The 22,536-nt window shown below is 56.1% G+C and overlaps 1 protein-coding gene across 1 annotated transcript in view; it reads left to right on the top strand.

Annotated features, from left to right (window-relative positions):
• Positions 1-22,536, top strand: part of TECTA (tectorin alpha) — a gene marked incomplete at its 5' end in the record, with an annotated part of 113,983 nt that overhangs the window by 5,792 nt on the left and 85,655 nt on the right. Inside the window, 4 exons of the mRNA XM_079762838.1 lie at positions 2,600-2,737; positions 3,587-3,752; positions 8,743-9,155; positions 20,119-20,689. Of these exons, the coding sequence (XP_079618964.1) occupies positions 2,600-2,737; positions 3,587-3,752; positions 8,743-9,155; positions 20,119-20,689 (1,288 nt within the window). The remainder of the gene's footprint in view (positions 1-2,599; positions 2,738-3,586; positions 3,753-8,742; positions 9,156-20,118; positions 20,690-22,536) is intronic.

Raw genomic sequence — 22,536 nt, 5'->3', positions numbered from 1 at the left:
GGAGACAGAGGTGGGCACGCGCTGGGCTGGCGACCCCGGGCCGCCCCGAGGTGAGCACCTGGGCCTGGGCCCTTCCATCGCCAGGGGCTTCTGGGCGCAGCAAGGCGCCGAGCAGAGCGGCGGGGCGCAGAGGCTGGGAACGCCCTCGGAGGAGCAGGCGATCCCCCTGCTCGCCGGGTGCAGGGATGTGGCCGCCGCCTCGGGCGTGGCCGCCCTGAGCCTCGTGCTCACAGCGCTCGGGCGTGAGCATGGCCTTAGTGTCCGCGGAGGGGAAAGGGAGGGTGCCCACCAAATGCTGGCCACCATATTTTCAAAAAGCTCCCATTGACAATAAAAATGGCAAGATAATTTAGGTATTTTCTGGCTTGAACTTGGAAGTAAATTTCTGGACCACGTGAGAACTCCTTCAGCCAGGATGAGTGAGGTAACAGCTGACTGTCTGAGCTCCTTGGAGAAAAAGACAGCACAACCCCCACGGGGCTGCCGCCATGTCCGTCTGTCCCTGTCCTGAAACTGGCCTCCTCTTCCATCTCCCCTTCCCCCCAGGCCCCCTCCTCAGAGGAACCGTCCGCCGCAGGCCCTCGCCCTGGCCTGGGTGGCCTGGAAGAGGCGGAGGGTCTCAGGGCGCAGTAGGAAGGAAGAGCAGCGAGGAGCAGGAGGCAGGGCCCGGGACCTGGTTAGGAGGGAGAGCTGATGCCCACGGAAGGCTCGCTCCGGGCTCGGCTCTGTGCGAGGCCGGTTCTGCCTTCATTCGGCCTCGCAGGACGCTCCCTGCAGGCGAGAGCAGCCCGGAGAGGCCAGGTGACCTGCCAGCGGGACGGAGAGAGCGGACCTCAGAGGAGGGAGGGCAGGTGCAAGCTGACGTCTCCGAACACTGAATCCCGAGCCGCTTTCCCGGCTGCCTCCTCAGGGTCATTAGGAGTCATCTGGAGTATAAGGGGGTTTTAAGAATTGAAAGCCTGGTTTTACAAAAACAGGTCTGGAGAAGTCTTAAAACTAACGTGGGGCAGGTGTGCACGGAGAGGCGCGTGAGCGTGAACCGCGAGGTGCCGAGGGCAGGGCCTCCGGAGAGGTGTGGGCGGCTGGCTGGTTGCGTGACTTCTGGGATCAGACAGGGGCTGCGCCTGAGAGCTGCTTGGACCACGGATCTGTCCAACTCGGTTTCAGGTGGAGGAATCCACTTCCTGGAGGAGAAGCCCGGTCTGGGGGCATGTAGCTTAGTCCTTGTGTGACCTTGCGACCTTGACTTTGTGCCCGTGCCTTGAATCTGACCCCGCTGTGACCTTAGGCAATCTTTAGCCGACTGCTTACGCACCTTTGCCCCACTTTCTTTTGCGGTTGAGCAGAGCCAAGACTGGAGGCATACACCGGCGACTCTATCTTAAAGCCATCAGCTGTGTCAACCACAGCGCTCGAGGAGAAAGTCCTCGATGACAAAAAGGGCTTTTCTTTGCTCTCCCCTCGCCTGCCCCCCGGGACCATCGGGAGGGCGGTTTGGGGCTTCCGGGATCCTCTGCGCAGTCTGACCACACGGGATAAGGATGGGGGCTGCTCTGCGTCGGACAGAACGCCGGCGGGACGGTATCGGGCAGGGGATGCTGGGTGCGAATGGCAAAGGTCAAAGCAGCCTCTCCTTCCATTCCACTTAGTTTCCCGGAATGTGCGTCGGGGTGGGGTTGGCAAAGGGAGCGGAGAAGGCGGCCTTCGCCACAGCCGGTTCCACAGCTGTCTGCGAGGTCACGTGCGTGCACACGACGCCTCCGTCCTGACAGCTGGGCGCGGAGACCGTCTGCACGAGGCCGGGGCCTCCGGCGGAATCCTGCCTTCCGTGGCCGGGCCGGGCCGGGCCATTGAGAGGTTCCCAGGAACTCATTCCCGTAACGCCCGGTTTTTCAGCTGAGATGGGAATGCCCACCTCGCCCGCCTCGGTGCCGGTCTGGGTCACAGATGAGTGTTGAGAACTTTGCAGATTTAAGTGATACAGCTGCCTCCTCAGCGCAGTGGGCAGCGCTTCGGTCTCATAAGGTGATGGATGCGCGAGTGCTCAATGAGGGAGCAGTGTCCCCCACAAAGTGCTCCAGGAAAATCACTTTCCGCTGCCCTGTCCGCAGTGAGGGGCGCCCGCTCCCCAGCGCTCTCTGGGAAGTGAGAGAGACACGTTGTAACAGCTCTGTCATCGCCTCTCCGCCCCCCACCTGCCCCCCACCTGCCGCCCACCTGCCCCCCCCCACCTGCCGCCCACCTGCCCCCCCCACCTGCCCCCCACCTGCCTCCCCAGGCGCTCAGCCCCTTCCCGGCCTACGCTTCCTGCAGCTGACCCTCCTGCCGCCATCTGGGCGCTGGCACACCAGCACAGCGGAGTGGGCTCGCGTTTTCTGTCTGAGGCGAGTCGGAGCCTGAGGGCGCCCCACCGGCCTCTGGGTGGTTCTCAGCGTCTTTCTTCCCGGCGCGCTGCCCACACGCCCGCCTTTCCCACGGGAGGCGAGGACACCTTCCGAGGACGCAGAGCGCGAGGGGGGCACCCTGAGCTGCTGGGCAGGGCGGGCAGAGGCAGGAGCTGCCTGGGCCGCGGGAGTCACAGCCCTCCGTCCCCCTGCAGGTGAACACCTTCCAGGCCGTCCTGGTGTCTGACGGCTCCTATACATTCACGCTCTTCAATTACTATGAGATCAACTGGACCACGGGGACAGCAAGCGGCGGGGACCCCCTGACAGGTCTCGGGGGAGTGATGGCACAGGTGGGGCCCTGACTGTCTCGGGGGAGGGGAGGGCACAGGTGGGGGGCCCCTGACTGTCTCGGGGGAGGGGAGGGCACAGGTGGGGGGCCCCTGACTGTCTCGGGGGAGGGGAGGGCACAGGTGGGGAGCCCCTGACTGTCTCGGGGGAGTGATGGCACAGGTGGGGCCCTGACTGTCTCGGGGGAGGGGAGGGCACAGGTGGGGGCCCCCTGACTGTCTGGGGGAGGGGAGGGCACAGGTGGGGCTCTGACTGTCTCGGGGGAGGGGGAGGGCACAGGTGGGGCCCTGACTGTCTCGGGGGAGGGGAGGGCACAGGTGGGCTCTGACTGTCTCGGGGGAGGGGAGGGCACAGGTGGGCTCTGACTGTCTGGGGGGAGGGGTGGACACAGGTGGGGGCCCCCTGACTGTCTCGGGGGAGGGGAGGGCACAGGTGGGGGCCCCTGACTGTCTGGGGGAGGGGAGGGCACAGGGAGGCTCTGACTGTCTCGGGGGGAGGGGAGGACACAGGTGGGGGGCCCCTGACTGTCTGGGGGAGGGGAGGACACAGGGAGCCCCTGACTGTCTGGGGGAGGGGAGGGCACAGGTGGGGGGCCCCTGACTGTCTCGGGGGAGTGAGGGCACAGGGAGGCCCTGACTGCACTCTGCCATGCCCCGGGGTCCTGGAGGGAGTCCCGCCCAGAGCTCTTCCCGAGGGAAGGATGCCATGGCCGATGGCCGTGGAGCCTGGGGGCTAGTCTGTCCCTCCCTGAGGCCCTGACCTGGTGCGGCGGGAAGAGGCCGCCTTCCCCGAGGCGCAGGTGTGGCAGGTGAGGGCAGTGTGGTGCTCAGGCGCTCCCGTCTGCGCTCCAGGCAGGGTTTAACGGCGGGAACCTCAGCAACTTCTTCAGCCTGCCGGGGTCCCGCACCCCCGACATCGTGAACATCCAGGAGACCACGAACGTCAACGTCCCCGGCCGCTGGGCCTTCAAAGTGGACGGGAAGGAGATCGACCCGGCCAACGGCTGCACCTCCAGAGGTAAGGCTGTTCCTGTCTCCATGGCAACGCAGTCAGAGTGACGGGCAGGCGTTTTGGCCCTGAGAGCAGACACTTTCCGCCGTCCTCCTTGGCCACCTCTCAGCGGGCTCCTCAGACCCAGAGCGCCGCCTGTGTCCGCGACACCGCGGTTTGTGAGCTGGTGGCCTGGGGCGTGAGCATGGGTCGCTGCTCGGAACAGCCACAACGTGGATGAGGGTGGAACAGCCACAACGTGGGTGAGGGTGGAACAGCCACAACGTGGGTGAGGGTGGAACAGCCACAACGTGGGTGAGGGTGGAACAGCCACAACGTGGGTGAGGGTGGAACAGCCACAACGTGGGTGAGGGTGGAACAGCCACAACGTGGGTGAGGGTGGAACAGCCACAACGTGGGTGAGGGTGGAACAGCCACAACGTGGGTGAGGGTGGAACAGCCACAACGTGGGTGAGGGTGGAACAGCCACAACGTGGGTGAGGGTGGAACAGCCACACGTGGGTGAGGGTGGAACAGCCACAACGTGGGTGAGGGTGGAACAGCCACAACGTGGGTGAGGGTGGAACAGCCACAACGTGGGTGAGGGTGGAACAGCCACAACGTGGGTGAGGGTGGAACAGCCACACGTGGGTGAGGGTGGAACAGCCATGTGGGTGAGGGTGGAACAGCCACACGTGGGTGAGGGTGGAACAGCCATGTGGGTGAGGGTGGAACAGCCACAACGTGGGTGAGGGTGGAACAGCCACAACGTGGGTGAGGGTGGAACAGCCACACGTGGGTGAGGGTGGAACAGCCACAACGTGGGTGAGGGTGGAACAGCCACAACGTGGGTGAGGGTGGAACAGCCACAACGTGGATGAGGGTGGAACAGCCACACGTGGGTGAGGGTGGAACAGCCATGTGGGTGAGGGTGGAACAGCCACACGTGGGTGAGGGTGGAACAGCCACACGTGGGTGAGGGTGGAACAGCCACACGTGGGTGAGGGTGGAACAGCCATGTGGGTGAGGGTGGAACAGCCACACGTGGGTGAGGGTCCTGAGAGACGTCCCAGCCAGAGGGACGGACGGGAGGGAGGGAGCCCTGGTTCACATCAGCCTTGTCTGGTCCTTCCCCTCCCACAGTCCCTCCACCCGCTCCTGCCCGCCCCCTGCACCGGGCCGGGCGGCGGACCTGGGGGGGGCCTGGAGCGCCGCCTCCCCACGGGAGGACATCAGCCCGGAGCGCATGCTAGAAGGGGGCGTGTGTCCGTCTGCGGGGCAGCTTCTCCTGAGACCCGCCCGCGGCGAAGCGGCGGGATTTGGGGAGGGGACGCCGCTGGACGCGGGGAGCCAGCTGTGGGCGCTCCTGGCGGCCGTGCCGTCAGCCGGGACCCCGCCCTCGGTGCAGAGCGGCCCAGGGGCACCGGCTGCACACTCCTGCTGCGCGTGTGTCTGAGAGTCTTCCGGAAACGGGTTTGTCACACTGCTGCTCCGAGGAGTGGAGCCGATAGACTAGAACTAGTAAACATCCACCCACGCGCTCAGCCATCCGGCCACCGCAGCTCTCCAGAACATTCCGAGGGCCCAGGCGGTGCTGGCCGCTCTGTGAGGCGGAGGTGCCGGAGCCCGGCCTCCCACTCCACGATGGAGAGCTGGGCTGGGAACGGGGTGACTGACGGAGAGCGGGGCTGGGAACGGGGTGACTGACGGAGAGCTGGGCTGGGAATGGGGTGGGGAGAGCTGGGCTGGGAACGGGGTGACTGACGGAGAGCTGGGCTGGGAACGGGGTGACTGACGGAGAGCTGGGCTGGGAACGGGGTGACTGACGGAGAGCGGGGCTGGGAACGGGGTGACGGAGAGCTGGGCTGGGAACGGGGTGACAGAGAGCTGGGCTGGGAACGGGGTGACTGACAGAGAGCTGGGCTGGGAACGGGGTGGGGAGAGCTGGGCTGGGAACGGGGTGACTGACGGAGAGCTGGGCTGGGAACGGGGTGACTGACGGAGAGCTGGGCTGGGAACGGGGTGGGGAGAGCTGGGCTGGGAACGGGGTGACTGACGGAGAGCGGGGCTGGGAACGGGGTGACGGAGAGCTGGGCTGGGAACGGGGTGACGGAGAGCTGGGCTGGGAACGGGGTGACGGAGAGCGGGGCTGGGAACGGGGTGACGGAGAGCTGGGCTGGGAACGGGGTGGCGGACGGAGAGCTGGGCTGGGAACGGGGTGACGGAGAGCTGGGCTGGGAACGGGGTGACGGAGAGCGGGGCTGGGAACGGGGTGGGGAGAGCTGGGCTGGGAACGGGGTGACGGAGAGCTGGGCTGGGAACGGGGTGACGGAGAGCTGGGCTGGGAACGGGGTGACGGAGAGCTGGGCTGGGAACGGGGTGACAGAGAGCTGGGCTGGGAACGGGGTGGCGGCTGCAGTCGTGTTCGCACAGACCCGGCCGGTGCCGGGCAGAGGGTGCGGGTGTCAGACCTGAAAGGCCAGGGCTGGGATGAAGGTCCGGAGGCCTCCTGCCCTCCTGGGGACCCGCGCGTCTCGGCAGCCCGGGACCTCGGGGCGCTCTCCGGGCCCAGCTCCGGGTCGTTTAACACCCAGAAGAGCCCATCCAGCGGCCTGAAGCCCGTGCTCTGCCCAGGCCCCCGGGGAAGGAGTGTCAGGCCGGCCGCCCGGACCCCTGGGCCTGCGGGCGGCGAGGTCCCCAGGCTGAGACGGATTGTGGGAGCGCAGCACGGGGCTCCGGTGGTCCTGCCCTGAGTGTGACGCAGCTTCGCTCAGCGTCTGGAAAAGACCCAACAGGCCGTGGTCTCCCCTCCGCGGCCTGGCTGTGGCCACAGCGCCGCGCCCCCCCACTCCTCGCAGAGCCGAGTGGCGGGTGGTGGCCACAGCCCCTGGCCGTGGTGACGGACGCACAGGCCAGCTGCGTCAGACCACCTCCACCTCACTCCTCCCCGGAGTCACGGCGGGGTCCCTATCCCGGACGACTTCCGTACCCCACGCCGATGCTGGGCACTCCATGTGCCACTGGGCAGCACCAGTCTGAGGGCCTGGGGTGCTGGGTGAGGAGGGAAGTGTGAGCGGAGCTGGTTTATTAGTTCATCATTTTGCAAAGAAAATGATCTCAGCGACCCCACCTTTTGGCCCAAATGTCCTCTATCCCAAGGCATCCCCCCGCCTCCCACCCCCCAAAGCCCGACAAGGCGGAGACTGGCAGCTACCCAGCTGGAGGCTGCTGTTGGGCGGGGGCCAGGCTGTGGGTGAAGGGCCTTTTGCAGCTGAGGCCTGTGACCTGCTGGGATGTGAGCCAATCTGTCACCCCGTTGGAGGCCTCTGCTCGGCAGGTATCACCATCATCGCCTGCTGAGGTGGAGCTGTTCCCGCCGGGCGGGGACGGGGAGGGCCGCTGGGCACCTCAAACCATATTTACTCTTGGTCTACGGCATTATTTGTATTTCTTAATGTTGGTTTTCCATCTTTCCTTCAGTTTACAAATGCCCCTGCCTCCGTCAGTGTGCGCCAGCTCTGCACAGTATCTCGGTCCCAGGAGGCAGGGAGAGGAAACTGCGCTGTTCCCATCTCACAGGTGGGAAAGCTGAGGCAGATGGGCTTCAGGCCGCAGCCATGGAGGTTGCCCAGTTCTCTTGACTCCACCCCCAACCAAGGACTCTCACAGCCCTCAGCCCTGAGGTGCTCCTATTTCAATTGAAGGTTGATATTAACAACGGGCAAATTTCAAAAATTTGATCGGGGAGATAATTTATTTAGGAAAGTGGTTTTAAAGACTGATTGTCTACCAAATAAATAGTAGTGAATACTTTAAAAATTAGCCCGACCAGTGTGGCTCAGTGGTTGAGCATCAACCTATGAACCAGGAGGTCACAATTCGATTCCCAGTCAGGAAACAGGCCCGGGTGGCAGGCTCCATCCCAGTGCGGAGCATGCAGGAGGCAGCCAGTCGATGATTCTCTCTCATCGTTAATGTTTCTATCTCTCTCCCTCTCACTTCTTCTCTGAAGTCAATATAAATATACTAGTAGCCCATTTGCAGGAAGAATCCTGCAAGTGGCCCGTCGCCTTTGCGGCCACTGCGCCTGCACCCACGCGCCGCTGCCGCCCGCCCCGCCCCCGCTCTGCCCCGCCCCGCCCCGCCCGGGCTTTCCCTCTGGCAGCCACCTTGCTTTCCGCTTTTCCTCCCTCTTCCTTCTCAGTTGTCTTCAGTCTTCACTCCTCCCTCCCTCAGCATATGCAAATTAACCGCCATCTTTGTTGGGTAATTTGCATACTCGCCCTGATTGGCTGATGGGCGTGGCTTGGGCGTGGCGAAGGTGCGGTCAATTTGCATATTACTATTTTATTAGGTAGGATTTTTAAAAAATTAACACATCCCTTGAAACCATTCTGCTCCCCCACCTCAGGCTCCCCCTGACCTAGATCCTGTGGACAAGTTCTGTCCGCGATTCTGTCCGCGATGGAGGCCGAAAGCACGGGGAAGCACGGGACCCGGCAGGGCCTAGAGTGAGAGAGGACGTTTGTAGTTGTAAGTTAGTGTCTGCAGGATTTATGAGCCTTGGAGGTGCCAACTCAGAGGTCAGCCCTTTCTAGAATCTTCCCAGGAAGACTGGGATTTGCATGTGTACATCTGACTCCTGGTTCATGCTGTCGACCTTTTCTGGGTATTCTGGGCCCCCAGCAGACGGCTGCGGGAACCGGCCAGCAGTGTTGCTGTCCCTGGTGAGCCAGGCTCCTGGGGGAGAAGGCACACTCCTGCGGGCTCAGACAGGGGCCCGCCGAGAGCTTCGGCTGGATGCGGACGGACTCGCGTGGACCCTGGCTTCCCCGCTGAGTGATCTTGGAAAAGTGACTCAGTTTCTCTTAAGCCTCGTTCCTCACTTGTCGGGGGAGAGCAGCAACACTTGCCTCCTAAGGCGCTTTGTGGAGTCCAGGGTGCGCACCGTCCAGCGCCGGGCCAGGCCGGGCGGAGGGAGAGGCCTCGGCCGATGCGCTCTCTGTCCTTGTCGCAGGGCAGTTCCTGCGGCGAGGGGAGGTGTTCTGGGAGGACGTGAACTGCACCATCAAGTGCCGCTGCCTGGACTTCAACAACGAGATCTACTGCCAGGAGGCCGCTTGCAGCCCCTACGAGGTGTGCGAGCCCAAAGGCAAGTTCTCCTCCTGCAGCCCCGTGGAGACCGGCACCTGCGTGGTGTTCGGGGAGCCGCACTACCGCACCTTCGACGGCTTCGTCTTCCATTTCCAGGGCTCCTGCGCCTACCTGCTGGCCCGGCACTGCGTGCGGGCGGCCCACCTCCCCTTCTTCAGCGTGGAGGCCAAGAACGAGCGCCGGGCCGGCAAGGCCGTGTCCACGCTGAGGGAGCTCTCCGTGGAGGTGAACGGCTACAAGATCCTCATCCCCAAGGGGAGCTACGGGAGAGTCAAGGTGAGACACCTCCCGGCTCAGGGCGGGCGCGCGGGCTCCCAGAAACGCAGGCCCGGTTGGCACCGCGGGACTCGGCTCTCCCGGCCTCGCACAGAGCTCGTGCAGCTCGTGACTGCGTTACATACATTGCGTGTGGGGGAGCGGACCTGGGCGCCTCGTTACCGCCGTGAGTGTCTGCTGGGCGTCTGGAGCACATTGTGGTCCTGGTTCCCGTTAAACACACACACACACACACACACACACACACACACACACACACGTTCCAGCTCAGGAGCACCTGGGGAGAGCGTGGCTTTGTTTCTCGTGGGCCTGGCTGGCACAGTGGTAGCCACGTGGCCACGGGGCGGAGGTGGTGAAAACACAAAGGCACACCCACGCCCCAGTGCAGGCTTCGATGGACAGTTCCCACCACCCCGTCCTGTTGCGGCATTCAGAGAGAAACCTCCCAACGTCCTTTGTCTTCAGAGGCGCCCCGCGCGGGTGGCCCGGGGAGCCTGTGGCCTCGCAGTCAGCGGGGCAGGGAGAGCCCAGCGCCGCCGCCCCGACAGCGGAGCCCTCGCCCAGCCTGGTGCCGCGGCCGCGCCCTGCTGGTCCGTCTGGTCGGGGCAATAGCCCTGCCGCCGTCCTGGTCGGGCAGGTGCAGGGACGCAGCTCCTCAGCGTGTGGGGCCCAGTTTTCCTGTTTGCTCGTGAAGACTCATCACAACCAGATATTTGTTCCAGTAACAATAACCAAGACCCCGAGGGGTTGATGGCTGAAACCGCGTGCAGTTCTGAATCCCCGACCGGGAGGTCATCACAGAGGTTGCGAGCAGACTGACGCCAAGGCTGGGATTTCTTTCTTTAAAAAGAGTGTTGTCGTTGTAAGGGACGCAGCATGTTGAAGCAGAGGCGGATGGAGGAGCGAACGCCGCCTCCTGGCCGCCCTCCTGGGCTCCGGAGCCAGCAGGCCCGGGGGCAGGGCGCTCTCGCTGTGGCTGGATCCCAACTCGCTTGCTGCTGGGCCAGGCTCCGGGGACAGTTGTGTCCTCCCCGCAGACGGAGGTGTGGTGCGGGAGAGTCCCCGGGGAGGTCACACAGTGTTGGGCCCTGTGCGTGTCCTCTGGATGGAGGCTCGCATTTTCCAGCTGGAACGAGCCCAGTAGCACCCCCTACTGCTGATTCCGGGGGCGAGGGCACAGCATCTGCAGCAAAAAGCAGCTTCAGGCTGGATTCCCCCTCCCCTTTCTGAAGGAGAGTCTTTCTTGCTCACAGTCAGGCTTTTTTAAGACGGAAAGGGCGCCCGTCCCCTCAGGCCAGCAGCTCTGCTGGCTGCGCGGCTCTTTCCCGGCGTCCCGGCGTCGGCAGAGTCTTAATGTTCTGTAGCAACGGGAGGCCTGGATGGGAATGTAAATGTCTTAGACAGAAAAGGTTATGTGACTCCACCTGCAAGCTAACAATGGCTTCCTTTTCCTCTTGTCAAATGGCGTCCAAGTTTCTCTGAATAAGCCCGCTCTCCGGGGGCGGCTGCCGGGCGATGGCAGAGCGCCCACCCGGGTGAAGTGGGGACAGACAGGAAGGGGGCAGGAAGCAGGGGAGAGGGCCACCCGCCCGCAAGACAGCGGGCTTCTTCAGACAGGCGGCCGGGCGGCAGCCCGAGGGCTGTTCCTGCGACCGGAGGCCCCCTCTCTCCCCACAGGGAGGGCCTGCATCTGACTATGGATTTCCCCTTCGAACCGTTCTCAGTAGCAACATAAACGAGGTCGGCTTATCGGTGCCGATGGGGACCAAGGGCGCCAGACAGAGTCCACACAGAATAAACACCACCTTCCCGCCGGCCCTCATGGGTTTCCCGTCCCCCCTCCCGGGGACCCCCCAGGTGCACCCGAGGCCTCAGGCTCCGGGAGAAGCGGGAGCCAGTGAGCATCTGGTGGAGAGGAGCCGGGCCTGGTCAGAGCTGCTCAGCACCTGAGCCACGACGGCCACGAGTGGCCTTTTTGAGCTTTATTTTCTCTTTTCGTAAAATGGGTGAAGCTGTCGAGGAGGCAGGACTCTGGGGCTGGAGGGTGGTCGTGAGGGGAGGAGAACACAGCTGTGAGCCTAGGGCGAGGGCCTGACCCTCCCCGTCCCTCGAGCCCTGGACCTGACTCTCCTCACCTGCAGGAGGGAGATGACCGGGGCCTTCGGAGGCTGCCATGAGGACGAACAGAAGGACCACACATGCGATTTCGCGTACAAAGCTTGGCACGCTGTGGGTCCTCAGTATTTGCTCATTCCCACGTTGCCGTCGCCACCGGAGTCTCTTTCCATTCTCAGCCCTAGGCTTGGACTTCTCGCTCCTAACCATGTCTCCGCCCACATGCCGGGAGACACCCCCAAAGAGGGAAATGGCTAGAATACTGGGAGAAGACTGGAGGCACAGAGGGGAGATTCACCAGCCACTGGCTAACCGAGAGTGAAGGCTCTGGGATATGTAGATGGAGGAATGACATACGATCCACGATCCACGCGGGGGCGGGGCGGGGTTCTCTGGCGTGCCGCTCCCAGCACTGTGAGCTACAGACTCGGGGACCTGTGTGAGAGAATGGGTACATCAGCACTGATGCCAGGAAGACGCTGTCAGCTGGCGATCCCAGCGCCTGTGCTGGGCCTGGGACAGAGTCGGCCTCCGGCCTCCGTGGGGCAAGACCCAACGCAGAGAAGCTGGGGGGCTGTTGCAGGACCCAGAGACTGCCCCGTGGTGCTGCTCCGAGGCAGACCCTGACCTCTGTCGGCAGCCGCCTCCATGAGAGGAGAGCCTTTAGTGAGGGACACGCAGCTGGTCCTTTCCCCGTCGTGTCTTTATGGGGTTTCGGAATGAGGGTGATGCTGGCCTCGTAAAGAGAGCTTGGAAGTCGGCCCGCCTCTTGGATTTTTGGGATACCTTGAGGATGACAAGTGCTAGTTCTTTAAATGCTGGGTAAAATTCACTTCCTCCTGTTTGCTGGGATTTTTAAAAAACTACTACTTCAATTTCATTAGTTAATACCCGTCTACTCAGGTTTCCTGGTTCTTCCTGATTTAGTTTTGGAAGACTGTGTTTTTCTAGGAGTTTGTTCATTTTGCCCAATTTATTGGTGTATAGTTGATTATAGAATTTTCTTACTATTCTTTGATTTCTGTGATGTCAGTTGTTACTTCGCCTCTTCATTTCTGCTTTTATTTATTTGGGTCCTCTCTCTTTGTTTCCTGATGAGTCTGGCTAAAGGTTCATCAAGTTTATCTTTTCAAAGAACCAGCTCTGGTTTCATTCATCTTTTGTATTATTTTTTTCATGTCTATATTATTTATTTCTGCTCTGATCGTTAGTATTTCCTTCCTTCCACTTACTGTGGGGTTTTTAGTAGTTCTTTTAGATGTAGGGTTAAATGGCTTATGCAAGATTTTTCTTGCTTCTTGAGGTAGACCTGAAATGCTATGAACTTTCCTCTCAGAACTGCTTTCACTGTGTCCCATAGATTGTGAGTTGTTGTGTGTTCATTTTCATTTGTTTGCTGGTCATTTTTTACTTCTTTGATTTCACTGGCAACCCATTCAGCATGCTATTTAGCTTCCATGTTTGAATGTTTTTGAGGTGTGTTTTTTTTATTGTAGCTGATTTCTAGTTTTATGCCGTTGTGATCTGAGAAGATGCTTCATATGATCCCAATCTCCCTGAATTTGGTAAGGCTTATATTGTGTCCCAGCCTGAGGTCTGTCTTTGACGACGTTCCATGTGCTCTTGAGAAGAATTTATGTTCTGTTGCTGTGGGATAAAATGTTCTGGAAAGATGAATTAAACCCATCTGATCCATTGTGTCCTTTAAAGTTGCTGTTTCCTTGTTGATTTTTTTGTCTCAAAGACTTACCAGTGATGTCAGCAATGTGTTAAAGTCCTCCACTGTGGCTGTTGCTGTCAATGTCTCCCTTTAAGTCCTTCAAGAGTTTTAAATATATATATATATTTAGGTGCTCCTATATAGGGTGCCTATGTGTTTACCAAAGTTACATCCTCTTGTTGGATCCATCCCTTTAGTGTTATGCAGTGTGACCTTCTTTGTCTTTTGCTATGGCCTGTGTTTTGAAGTCTGTTTTCTCAGATATACTAGTAAGTATTGTTACCCCTGTTTTTTTTTCATTTCCATATGCATGGAAATTTTTCCCATCCCTTCACTTTCATCCTGTGTGAGTCTTTTGTTATGAAGTGAGTCTCTTGTAGATAGCATATATATGGGTCATGTTTTCTTATCCACACTGCTATCCTATGTCTTTTGATTGGATCATTCAATCCATTTACATTTTAGGTTATTATCAATAAGGACTTATTTATTGTCATTTTTTTCTTTATACTTATGTTCCTCTCTAAACATATTTCTTCTTCTTCTTAAAGCAGTGCCTTTTCTCACAATGCTAGTTTGGTAGTAATGTATTCCTTTAGCCTTTTTTCTTTTGGGGGAGTCTAGGAAGTTCTTTATTTCTTCTTCAGCTTTTATTTTTTTTAATTTAATAAATCTTTATTGTTCAGATTATAACAATTGTTTCTCCTTTTTCCCCCCATAGCTCCCCTCCACCGGATTCCCACCCCACCCTCTGCCCTTACCTCCCCTCCACTATCCTCATCCATAGGTGTATGATTTTTGTCCAGTCTCTTCCCGCACCCCCCATACCCCTTTCCCCCTGAGAATTATCAGTTCACTCCCTTTCTATGCCCCTGATTCTATTATATTCACCAGTTTATTCTGTTCCTCAGATTTTTAATTCACTTGATTTTTAGGTTCACTTGTTGATAGATATGTACTTGTTATTCATAAGTTTTATCTTTACTTTTTTCTTCTTCCTCTTCTTAAAGAATACCTTTCAGCATTTCATATAATACTGGTTTGGTGGTGATGAACTCCTTTAGCTTTTTCTTATCTGTGAAGCTCTTTATCTGACCTTCAATTCTGAATGATAGCTTTGCTGGGTAATCTTGGTTGTAGGTTCTTGCTATTCATCACTTTGACTATTTCTTGCCACTCCCGTCTGGCCTGCATAGTTTCTGTTGAGAAATCAGCTGACAATCGTATGGGTACTCCCTTGTAGGTAACTAACTGTTTTTCTCTTGCTGCTTTTAATATTCTCTCTTTGTCTTTTGCTCTTGGCATTTTAATTATGATGTGTCTTGGTGTGGTCCTCTTTGGATTCCTTTTGTTTGGGGTTCTGTGCACTTCCTGGACGTGTAAGTCTATTTCTTTCACCAGGTGGGGGAAGTTTTCAGTCATTATTTCTTCAAATAGGTTTTCAGTATCTTGCTCTCTCTCTTCTTCTGGCACCCCCATAATTCTGATGTTGGTACGCTTGAAGTTGTCCCAGAGGTTTCTTACACTATCTTCAAATTTTTGGATTCTTTTTGCTTTTCCAGTTGAGTGTTTTTTCCTTCTTTGTATTTCAAATCTTTGACTTGATTCTTGCATTCCTCTAGTCTGCTGTTGGGTCTCTGTATAATATTTTTTATTTCAGTCAGTGTATGCTTAATTTCTAGTTGGTCCTTTTTCATATCCTTGAGGGTCTTGCTAAATTTATCGGCCTTTTCTAGGAAATTCTTGAAAAACCTTATAACCATGGTTTTGAACTCTATATACAATCGTTTGTTTTCCTCCATTTCTTTCGTTTGTGATCTGTTTCTTTGTCTCCGCATTTTCGCTGCTTCCCTGAGTTGGTAGGGTAGCTTTGTGTGCTAGGTGTCCTATATGGCTCAGTGGGTCTGCCTCCCCAGTTACCTGAGGTGGACACTCCTGGTGCACCCCTTTGTGGACTGTGTGTACAGCCTTGTTGTAGTTAGGTCTTGATTGTTGTTGGTATCACTGGGAGGAATTGACCTCCAGGCCAATTGGCTGTGAGTATCAGCTGTGTCTATGCCGGGAGAACTTCTGTGCTGAAGACAGCCTTATGGGACCAGACTTGCAAAATTGCAAAAGCTTCTGTGCTCAGCTTGGATGGGGCGGAGTCTCAGGGCTGAGCAGACAGTCTTGGCTGCCCGTCAGCCCTGCCCTATGAGGCCCCTGGGTCTCAGTGTCCCTTGGTAATCGCTGCAAGCACCTCTGAGAGAAAGTCACCCTCGAGTTTTGCCCGCTGCCAGACAGTCCAGTTTCTCCCCCAATGAATCTGGATTCCCAGATTCTCACCCAGAACTGGAGTTCAGAGCAGTCGGGAGCTTCTGGTTCCCTCCAGCTAGAGAAAGCCAGTGGCACACTCAGCAGTCAGTCCTCTCTGCGTGCACTTGCGTGCGCACCTCCAGACCTCTGCCTTTCGCAGCTCCCCTGAGTTTCCGTCTGACAGTCCAGATTCCCCCTGTAAGAGCGTGGGTCCCCAAGGGCTCGCCCGGAACCGGGGTTCAGTGCAGTTGGAACTGGGATTCAGTGTAGTCGGGAGCTTCCAACTCCCTCCCTCTAGGGAAAGCCAGTGGCAACCTCAGCAATCAATCTTCTCTATGTGCACTTGCATGCGCGCACCTCCAGACCCCTGCCCGCCGCGGCTCCCCCGAGTCTCCGAGTCTCCGTGTGCCTTTCTCTCTACCTGACAGTCCAGACACCCCCCGTATGAGCCTGGGTCCACAGGGTTTTGCCCGGAACTGGGGTTCAGTGCAGTCAGAACTGGGGTTCAGTGCAGTCAGGAGCTTCCTTCTCCCTCCCACCAGAGAAAGCCAGCCAGGCACTCAGCCGCCCTTCCTCTCTGCACGTGTGTCTCCGTACCTCAGCCCTTTGCAGCTCCTCTGATTCTCTGTGAGCTTTTCTCTTTCCTTCTAGTTGTAGAATTTCCACTCAGCCAGCTTTCCTGTGGTTCTGGATGATGTCCGTTCTGTCTTTTAGTTGTAGTTTTGAAATTGTTGTGTGAGGCAGCAGTTTAGGTGTTTACCTATGCCACCATCTTGGTTTCTCCCCTCTTCTTCAGCTTTTAATGATAGCCTTGCTGGATAGAGTAGTCTTGGATCCAAGTTCTTGCTTTTCATTACTTTGAGTACTTCATACCAATCTCTTCTGCCCTGAAGTGCTTCTGTTGAGAAATTATCTGACAGTCTTATGGGAGCCCCCTTATAGGTAACTGACTGTTTCTCTCCTGCTGCCTTTATGATTGTCTCTTTAATCTTTGCCATTTCAATTATGATGTGTCTTGGTGTGTGTCTCTTTGGGTTCATCTCTTTTGGTTATGTGAACCTCTTGAACTCAACAGTCAGCTGTTGAGCAGGTGACTTTTTCCTTCACCAGGTTAGGGAAGTTTTCTGCCATTATTTCTTTTAACAGGTTCTCTACCCCTTACTCCTGTTTTTCTCCTTCTGATACTCCTATGATGTGAATGTTATTACATTTCATGTTGTCCCAAAGTTCTTTTACCTTATCCTCATTCTTTTTAAATCTTTTCTCTTTTGCTGCTCTAATTGGGTGTTTTCTGCTCCCTTGTGTTCCAAATCACTGATTCAATCCTCTGCTTCATCCAACCTATTCTTTATTCTTTCTAGTGTATTCTTTATTTCAAATATTGTATTCTTCATTTCTGACTGGTTGTTTTCCACGATTGCTATGTCCTTTTTCATGCTGTTGAAATTCTCACTAAGTTCTTTGAACATCCTTATAACCTTTTTTTGTTTAATCTGTGTCTGGCAAATTGCTTGCCTCTATTTCATTTAGCTTCTCTCTCTCTCTCTCTCTCTCTCTCTCTCTCTCTCTCTCTCTTGAGATTTATTCTGCCTTTCTTTTTGGACATGTTTCTTTGTCTCCCTGTTTTGGCTGCCTCTCTGTGTGTTTTATTACTATGTACGAGGTAGATCTGCTATCTCTCCCTCTCTTGATAGTGTGGCCTTATGTAGTAAATGTCTTATGGGGCCCAATGGTGCAGTCTCCTTGATCATCTAGTGCTGTCTAGACATGCCTCTTGTATGAGTTATGTGAGCCCTCATGTTGTTACTGAGTCTTGATTTCTATTGGCCTGTTCACATGTGGGGTAAACATGGGCTAGTGCACTGTGAGGATTGACCCCAGACACAGTGAAGGAGCTGTTGAGCAGGTGCTCACTACAGGAGGCGGAATTTGCCTCTGCAGGGTCTGATGCCTGTCAAGATCTCCCTTTGGATATCCCACTTATGAAACTAATTGGATTCTACGTTGATGTTGTCTGAAGCTGGCCACTGGCCTTTGGGAGGGACTTTGGTGGTCATGTCAGTCACTGCCTGTGACTAGTCCTGGGAAACCTGTTTGAAGCTACAAAGCTATTTACACTTTGTGGCTGCCTCTGCTGGGCCTTGGTGTGTGTGGGCATGACCAAACTACACATCAAGGTTGGTTCCATCAGCTCTGAGCATGTGGGCAGATCAGCAAAAGTGCCAAGACACCCCGAGATCTGCCTACACCTGCCTTGCTGCCGGCTACCTGTTTGGCTCTGTCACTAAAAGAGCTTCTGGTGGAATTCAAGGTCCCTGGTGCAGGTTCTCAGTGAGTCACCAGACGGGGTGAGTGGTGTTCACCAAACTGATACAGGCTCAAGCTCAGTGCAGGTGCTGGGTCTGAGGCCACTCAGCCAAAGTCCCAGGAGGCACCCAGTCTAGCTGCTGCCTGCCATGTGCCCACAGACCTTTGTGCTGGGGCAGAGAGTCATCAGGGTGATGCCAACAGAGTTAATCAGGCCCAAACAGACTGAGATTTAGCCAGGTAAAGGGAGGCTCTGCATCCGTCAGGTGAGGAAAGGAAATATGATGGCCTCTATCCTGGAGTTACTTAGCTCGGCCTGTCCCAGATTCCCCAGGAGTCCTAGGCTGGTAGGGCAGTGCTACCAGGAGTCTTGAGGGTGGGGCTAGTGGATCTTTCCAGAGGGTGAGGTGCAGATGAGGCTTCGGGAAAGGTGGGGGGTGGCCCCTGCCCCACAGCCACACAACCCAGTCCATCTTGGATTTGTACAGACCTCCTGGGCAACCCATGCTCAGCAGTGTGTGGTGACCAGGAGTCGGGAGGGTGGGGCTAGCAGATCTCCCATGAAGTGCAGGTGCCAGTCAGTGTCACGGGAAAGTGAAGAGAAAGCCCACCACCCCAAAGCCACACTACTCACTCACTGACACCCCTTGAGTCTGTCCTGATCTCTACACCTTGGCCCAGGCAACTGACTCCTCAGCAGGGCACATGCTCTGTAGGGTGGGGTAAGAGGGAGTTCAGGGGGTGGGGCTATTGCAGACCCCAGGCTGACGCTGCAAGGAGGGGAGTGTTCCACCCAAGAAAGTTGGTGTCTGTGGTGTGGGACAGGGACTCAGCACTGGGATCCTGGTGGCCGTCCCTTCAGCTCTCTCCCCAGAGCCACAACCTGCAGTCTTTCTTCACAAGACTCTAGTCTGCTTCTCCCTGAGCCCAAGGTGAGTGGCTGCAAATGAGATTTTGTGTACTGGCCCTTTAAAAGGCTGCCTGTGTCTCTAGCAGACACCCCTCTCTCTCTGGAAATCCAAGTTTTTTGGGTTTCATTTCTGTGGGATTTTGTTGGTTTTAAAACACAGTTTTAAAGGCACTCCAAGGCCTGTTTCCAGCACAGAAGCCTGAGCCATTTTCTAAACATGGAAGTCAGATCACGTTGATCTTTTGCTCTAGGCACCCTCTTGACTTCGTCTTGCTCAGTCAAAGCCGAGGTCTTCACAGGAGCTGAATGGCTCTGCCTGTTCTGGCTGCTCTTCTCTCTCTGGCATTATCTGCCATTGCCTTGCTCTCTCCATTACTGTCACACTGGCCCCTGAGGCCCGGGGAGCCCCTGCACGTCCCCCTCAGGGCCTGGCTGTCCACTCTTCATGAGCCACTTCCACCCCAGGTGACAGCATGGTTTGCTTCCTCATCTCAGATGTCCCTTTCCCAGCGAAGTCTTCCCTGACGACCCTATTTGAAATTAGAAATCCTCTTTCCTACTACTTTTGACCCCCGTTCCCTGCTTTATTTCCTGCAGAACATTTTTCTGCCATACTTATATATTTTTTCCTATTTATTTTGTTTGCTGTTGGTCTCTTCAACTGAAATATAAGCTCCACGATGAGGGATTTCCACTTGTTGGTAACCCCAGCTCTTAGGACAGGGCTTAGTACCCATAAAAGGCCGAGTCCGTGTGTGCTGAGTGAGTGGGCCACGCCCCCGTCTCCAGCCTCATTTCTGTCCACCCCTTCTCTCTGCAGCCCAGTAACACCCCATGTCCGCTCCACCTGCCTTTATTCTTTTGTCCCAGAATTCCCTGCCCCCACCCTTCCTTTGGCCACTTCTGTTTATCTTTAAAGACCCAGGTTAGACTTGATTCCAACTGGAAAGCTTTCTATGACTTCCCCAGGCTGGATTACGTGTTGACACACACTTCAAACCGTGTATTATAAGTACCATCCCTGGCCCTCTTCCCCCGGGGACTGAGCGCTCGGGAGAGGCAGGGCAATCACCTTTTTATTCCTTATTTCTCAACATCTAACATAGTGCTCACGTTTGTTGTTGAATAATTCTGATACCAGGAAGTGACAGGGCAAAACACTTGGAAAATAACACCGGGGCAGTCTCGACACTCAAGGGGGGGAGCAGTTTCCAGCACGCTGTCCGCGGCGGGAGGCCGGAGTGCTGAGTGCACGAGGGCAGAACGGAAAATGGTGACTTCAGCTGGATTTAAAGATTGGCTTTAGAGGGACCAAGAGGGAACACGAGGCAACTAGTCTTTCAAGGAAAGCCCTGAAGCTAGCTAGCCCTGGAGCCAGCGGGAAGAGGGACAGCTACCCGGACCGAGGAGTCCGGAGTGGCACTAGCAATGCGCGCCTGTCGCAGCTTCGGGGACGCCCAGTGCTCAGCTGGCCCACGCCAGCGGGCCTCGAGGGTTCCCAGGCAGTGGGGCACCGTGCTCCCTGTGGCGCTGAGTCGCTGCCTTCCCTCCTGACACGGCTGGAACCATGGCCCGGCCCTGGCTCACCTGCCTGTTGCTGTCATTGTTGTTGGCAGGTGAATGATCTGGTGACTTCTTTGCCCATCACCTTAGACTTGGGGGCCGTGAAAATCTACCAGAGTGGCATGTCCACGGCCGTGGAAACAGACTTTGGGCTCTTGGTGACGTTTGATGGCCAGCACTACGCCTCCATCTCCATCCCCGGCTCCTACACCAACTCCACATGCGGGCTCTGTGGGAACTACAACAAGAACCCGCTGGACGACTTCCTCCGCCCGGACGGCAGGCCGGCCATGTCCGTGCTGGATCTGGGAGAGAGCTGGCGCGTCTACCACGCCGAGTGGCTGTGCGACTCGGGCTGCGTGGACAACTGCACGCAGTGCGACGCGGCCACCGAGGCCCTGTACTTCGGCCCCGACTACTGCGGCTTCCTCAACAAGACGGACGGGCCCCTGTGGGAGTGCGGCACCGTGGTGGACCCCACGGCCTTCGTGCACAGCTGCGTGTATGACCTGTGCAGCGTGAGGGACAACGGGACTGTCCTCTGCCAAGCCATCCAGGCCTACGCCCTCGTGTGCCAAGCCCTCGGCATTCCGATCGGAGACTGGCGCCTCCAGACTGGGTGTGGTAAGCTGACGTCCCATCCCTAGGAGGGCAGGGAGAGGGGTCCTGGGAAACCTCCTTGTTAGGAGAGATTATCCGACAGTGGAGGAGAGGTTGAAATATCACAAATTATAAAGGATGAGCTGGCCCTGGCCGGTGTGGCTCAGTGGATAGAGCATCGGCCTGCAGACCAAAGGATCCGGGTTTGATTCCAGTCAAGGGCACGGACCCCGGTTGCAGGCTCCTCCCCGGCCCAGGCCCTGGTCAAGGCATGTGCAAGAGGAATCGATCGATGTGTTTCTCTCACATCGATGTTTCTGTCTTTCCCTGTCTCTCCCACTCTCCCTAAAATTCAATGGAAAAGTATCCTCAGGTGAGGATTAACAACAACAAAAAGAATGAGCTGTGAAAGGATCTTTACGTGAACCCCACCTGGCGTTACAGCCACAAACTGCTGGTGAGCATAGACGCCTGGGGACAGGAAAGGCGAGGCAGGATGCCAGACGGGGAGGCCCTGCAGCAGGGGGCGCCTCAGAGGCCAGCAGGGGGGTTCAGAGGTGCGTGGCTGTTGAGTACAGGCAGACACTGGCCGTGTGATGGAAACCAGCCTTGGCTACAGGGACGCACTCCCCAGAGGACCAACAGCCTCTGTGCCTGGCTCGCTCTCCCCCACGGTCAGCCCCTTTACTTCCGTGTCAGCTGACCTGCTGCTGCTGGAGGAATGGTGCGAGGGGGAGCGGGGCGGACAGGGAAAAGCCCTTTTTCTGAAATGCCTGCGGTGAGGCCGAGCCCCAGCCGCGTGGGGAGCCGTTTCCTGGGAACCATCCTTTTGGATTAAGCATTTTGTACCGTTTAGTTACCTCGTTGTTTTTTCTTCCTGCCCACTCAAACCCCTCCTCCTTTTCCCAGTTATGCAAACTTTGAGAACAAGCAGACAGAGACAAGCGACTTGGAGTTTTGTTTCTTCCCTGGTCCTTGTTTTTCTCCATATGAGCAAACAGAAATTATAACCCATGCATTTGAGAGTGCCACAGAGGTGAGAAGATTAAAAATTTAAGTTCCAAGACCAGAGTGAGATTTTTATTCCACCAGTATGGGTTGAATTCACATAAATCACTTTGTATGAGATTCATTTCTTTGTGTACCGGTCACACTACTAAGACAGAGTGTATTTCTTTTCCTTGCAACTGACCAGTTTATTATGTCTGGAGCATCCAAATTCTAATTAAACTTAAATTGAATTTGGCTTTTCTCTGATCCTTTTATAGTCCAAGAGCATCCAAACTGCCAACTAAATTGCCTATAATGACTATTTTGTCCAGTGGTACTACTTTCCACATTTCTCTCTCTCTCTCTCCACCCCCCCTTCATTCTCTCTCTCCCTCTCCCTCTTTCTAACGTCAGCAGGGGATGAATCATATTTAATTAAGAGAGCTACACTGAGTGGCAAGATTATTATGATCTCTGAACGTATAATAATCTGGCCACTCAGTGTATATGTGTGTGTGTGTGTATAATATATATATATGTATATATATACATATATATATACATATATATATATATATATAATATAGTATATATATACACCAGTGATGGCGAACCTATGACACACGTGTCAGCACTGACACGTGTAGCCATTTCTGATGACACGCGGCCGCTGAGGCGGCCGCATGCCGAGGATGAAACATTTGCTGCTCCTGAGGATGAAACATTTGCGAAATAATGTTTTTTCCTCAAAGTGACACACTACCCGAGTTATGCTCAGTTTTTTGGCGAAGTTTGACACACCAAGCTCAAAACGTTGCCCATCACTGATATACACACACATATATATCATATATATATATATATATATATACATATATATA

Source organism: Cnephaeus nilssonii (assembly GCF_951640355.1).
Source record: "Cnephaeus nilssonii genome assembly, chromosome: 22".
Lineage (NCBI taxonomy): Eukaryota > Metazoa > Chordata > Mammalia > Chiroptera > Vespertilionidae > Cnephaeus > Cnephaeus nilssonii.
Note: the sequence above shows the minus strand (reverse complement) of the source record. Positions and strands in the feature narration are given on the sequence as shown.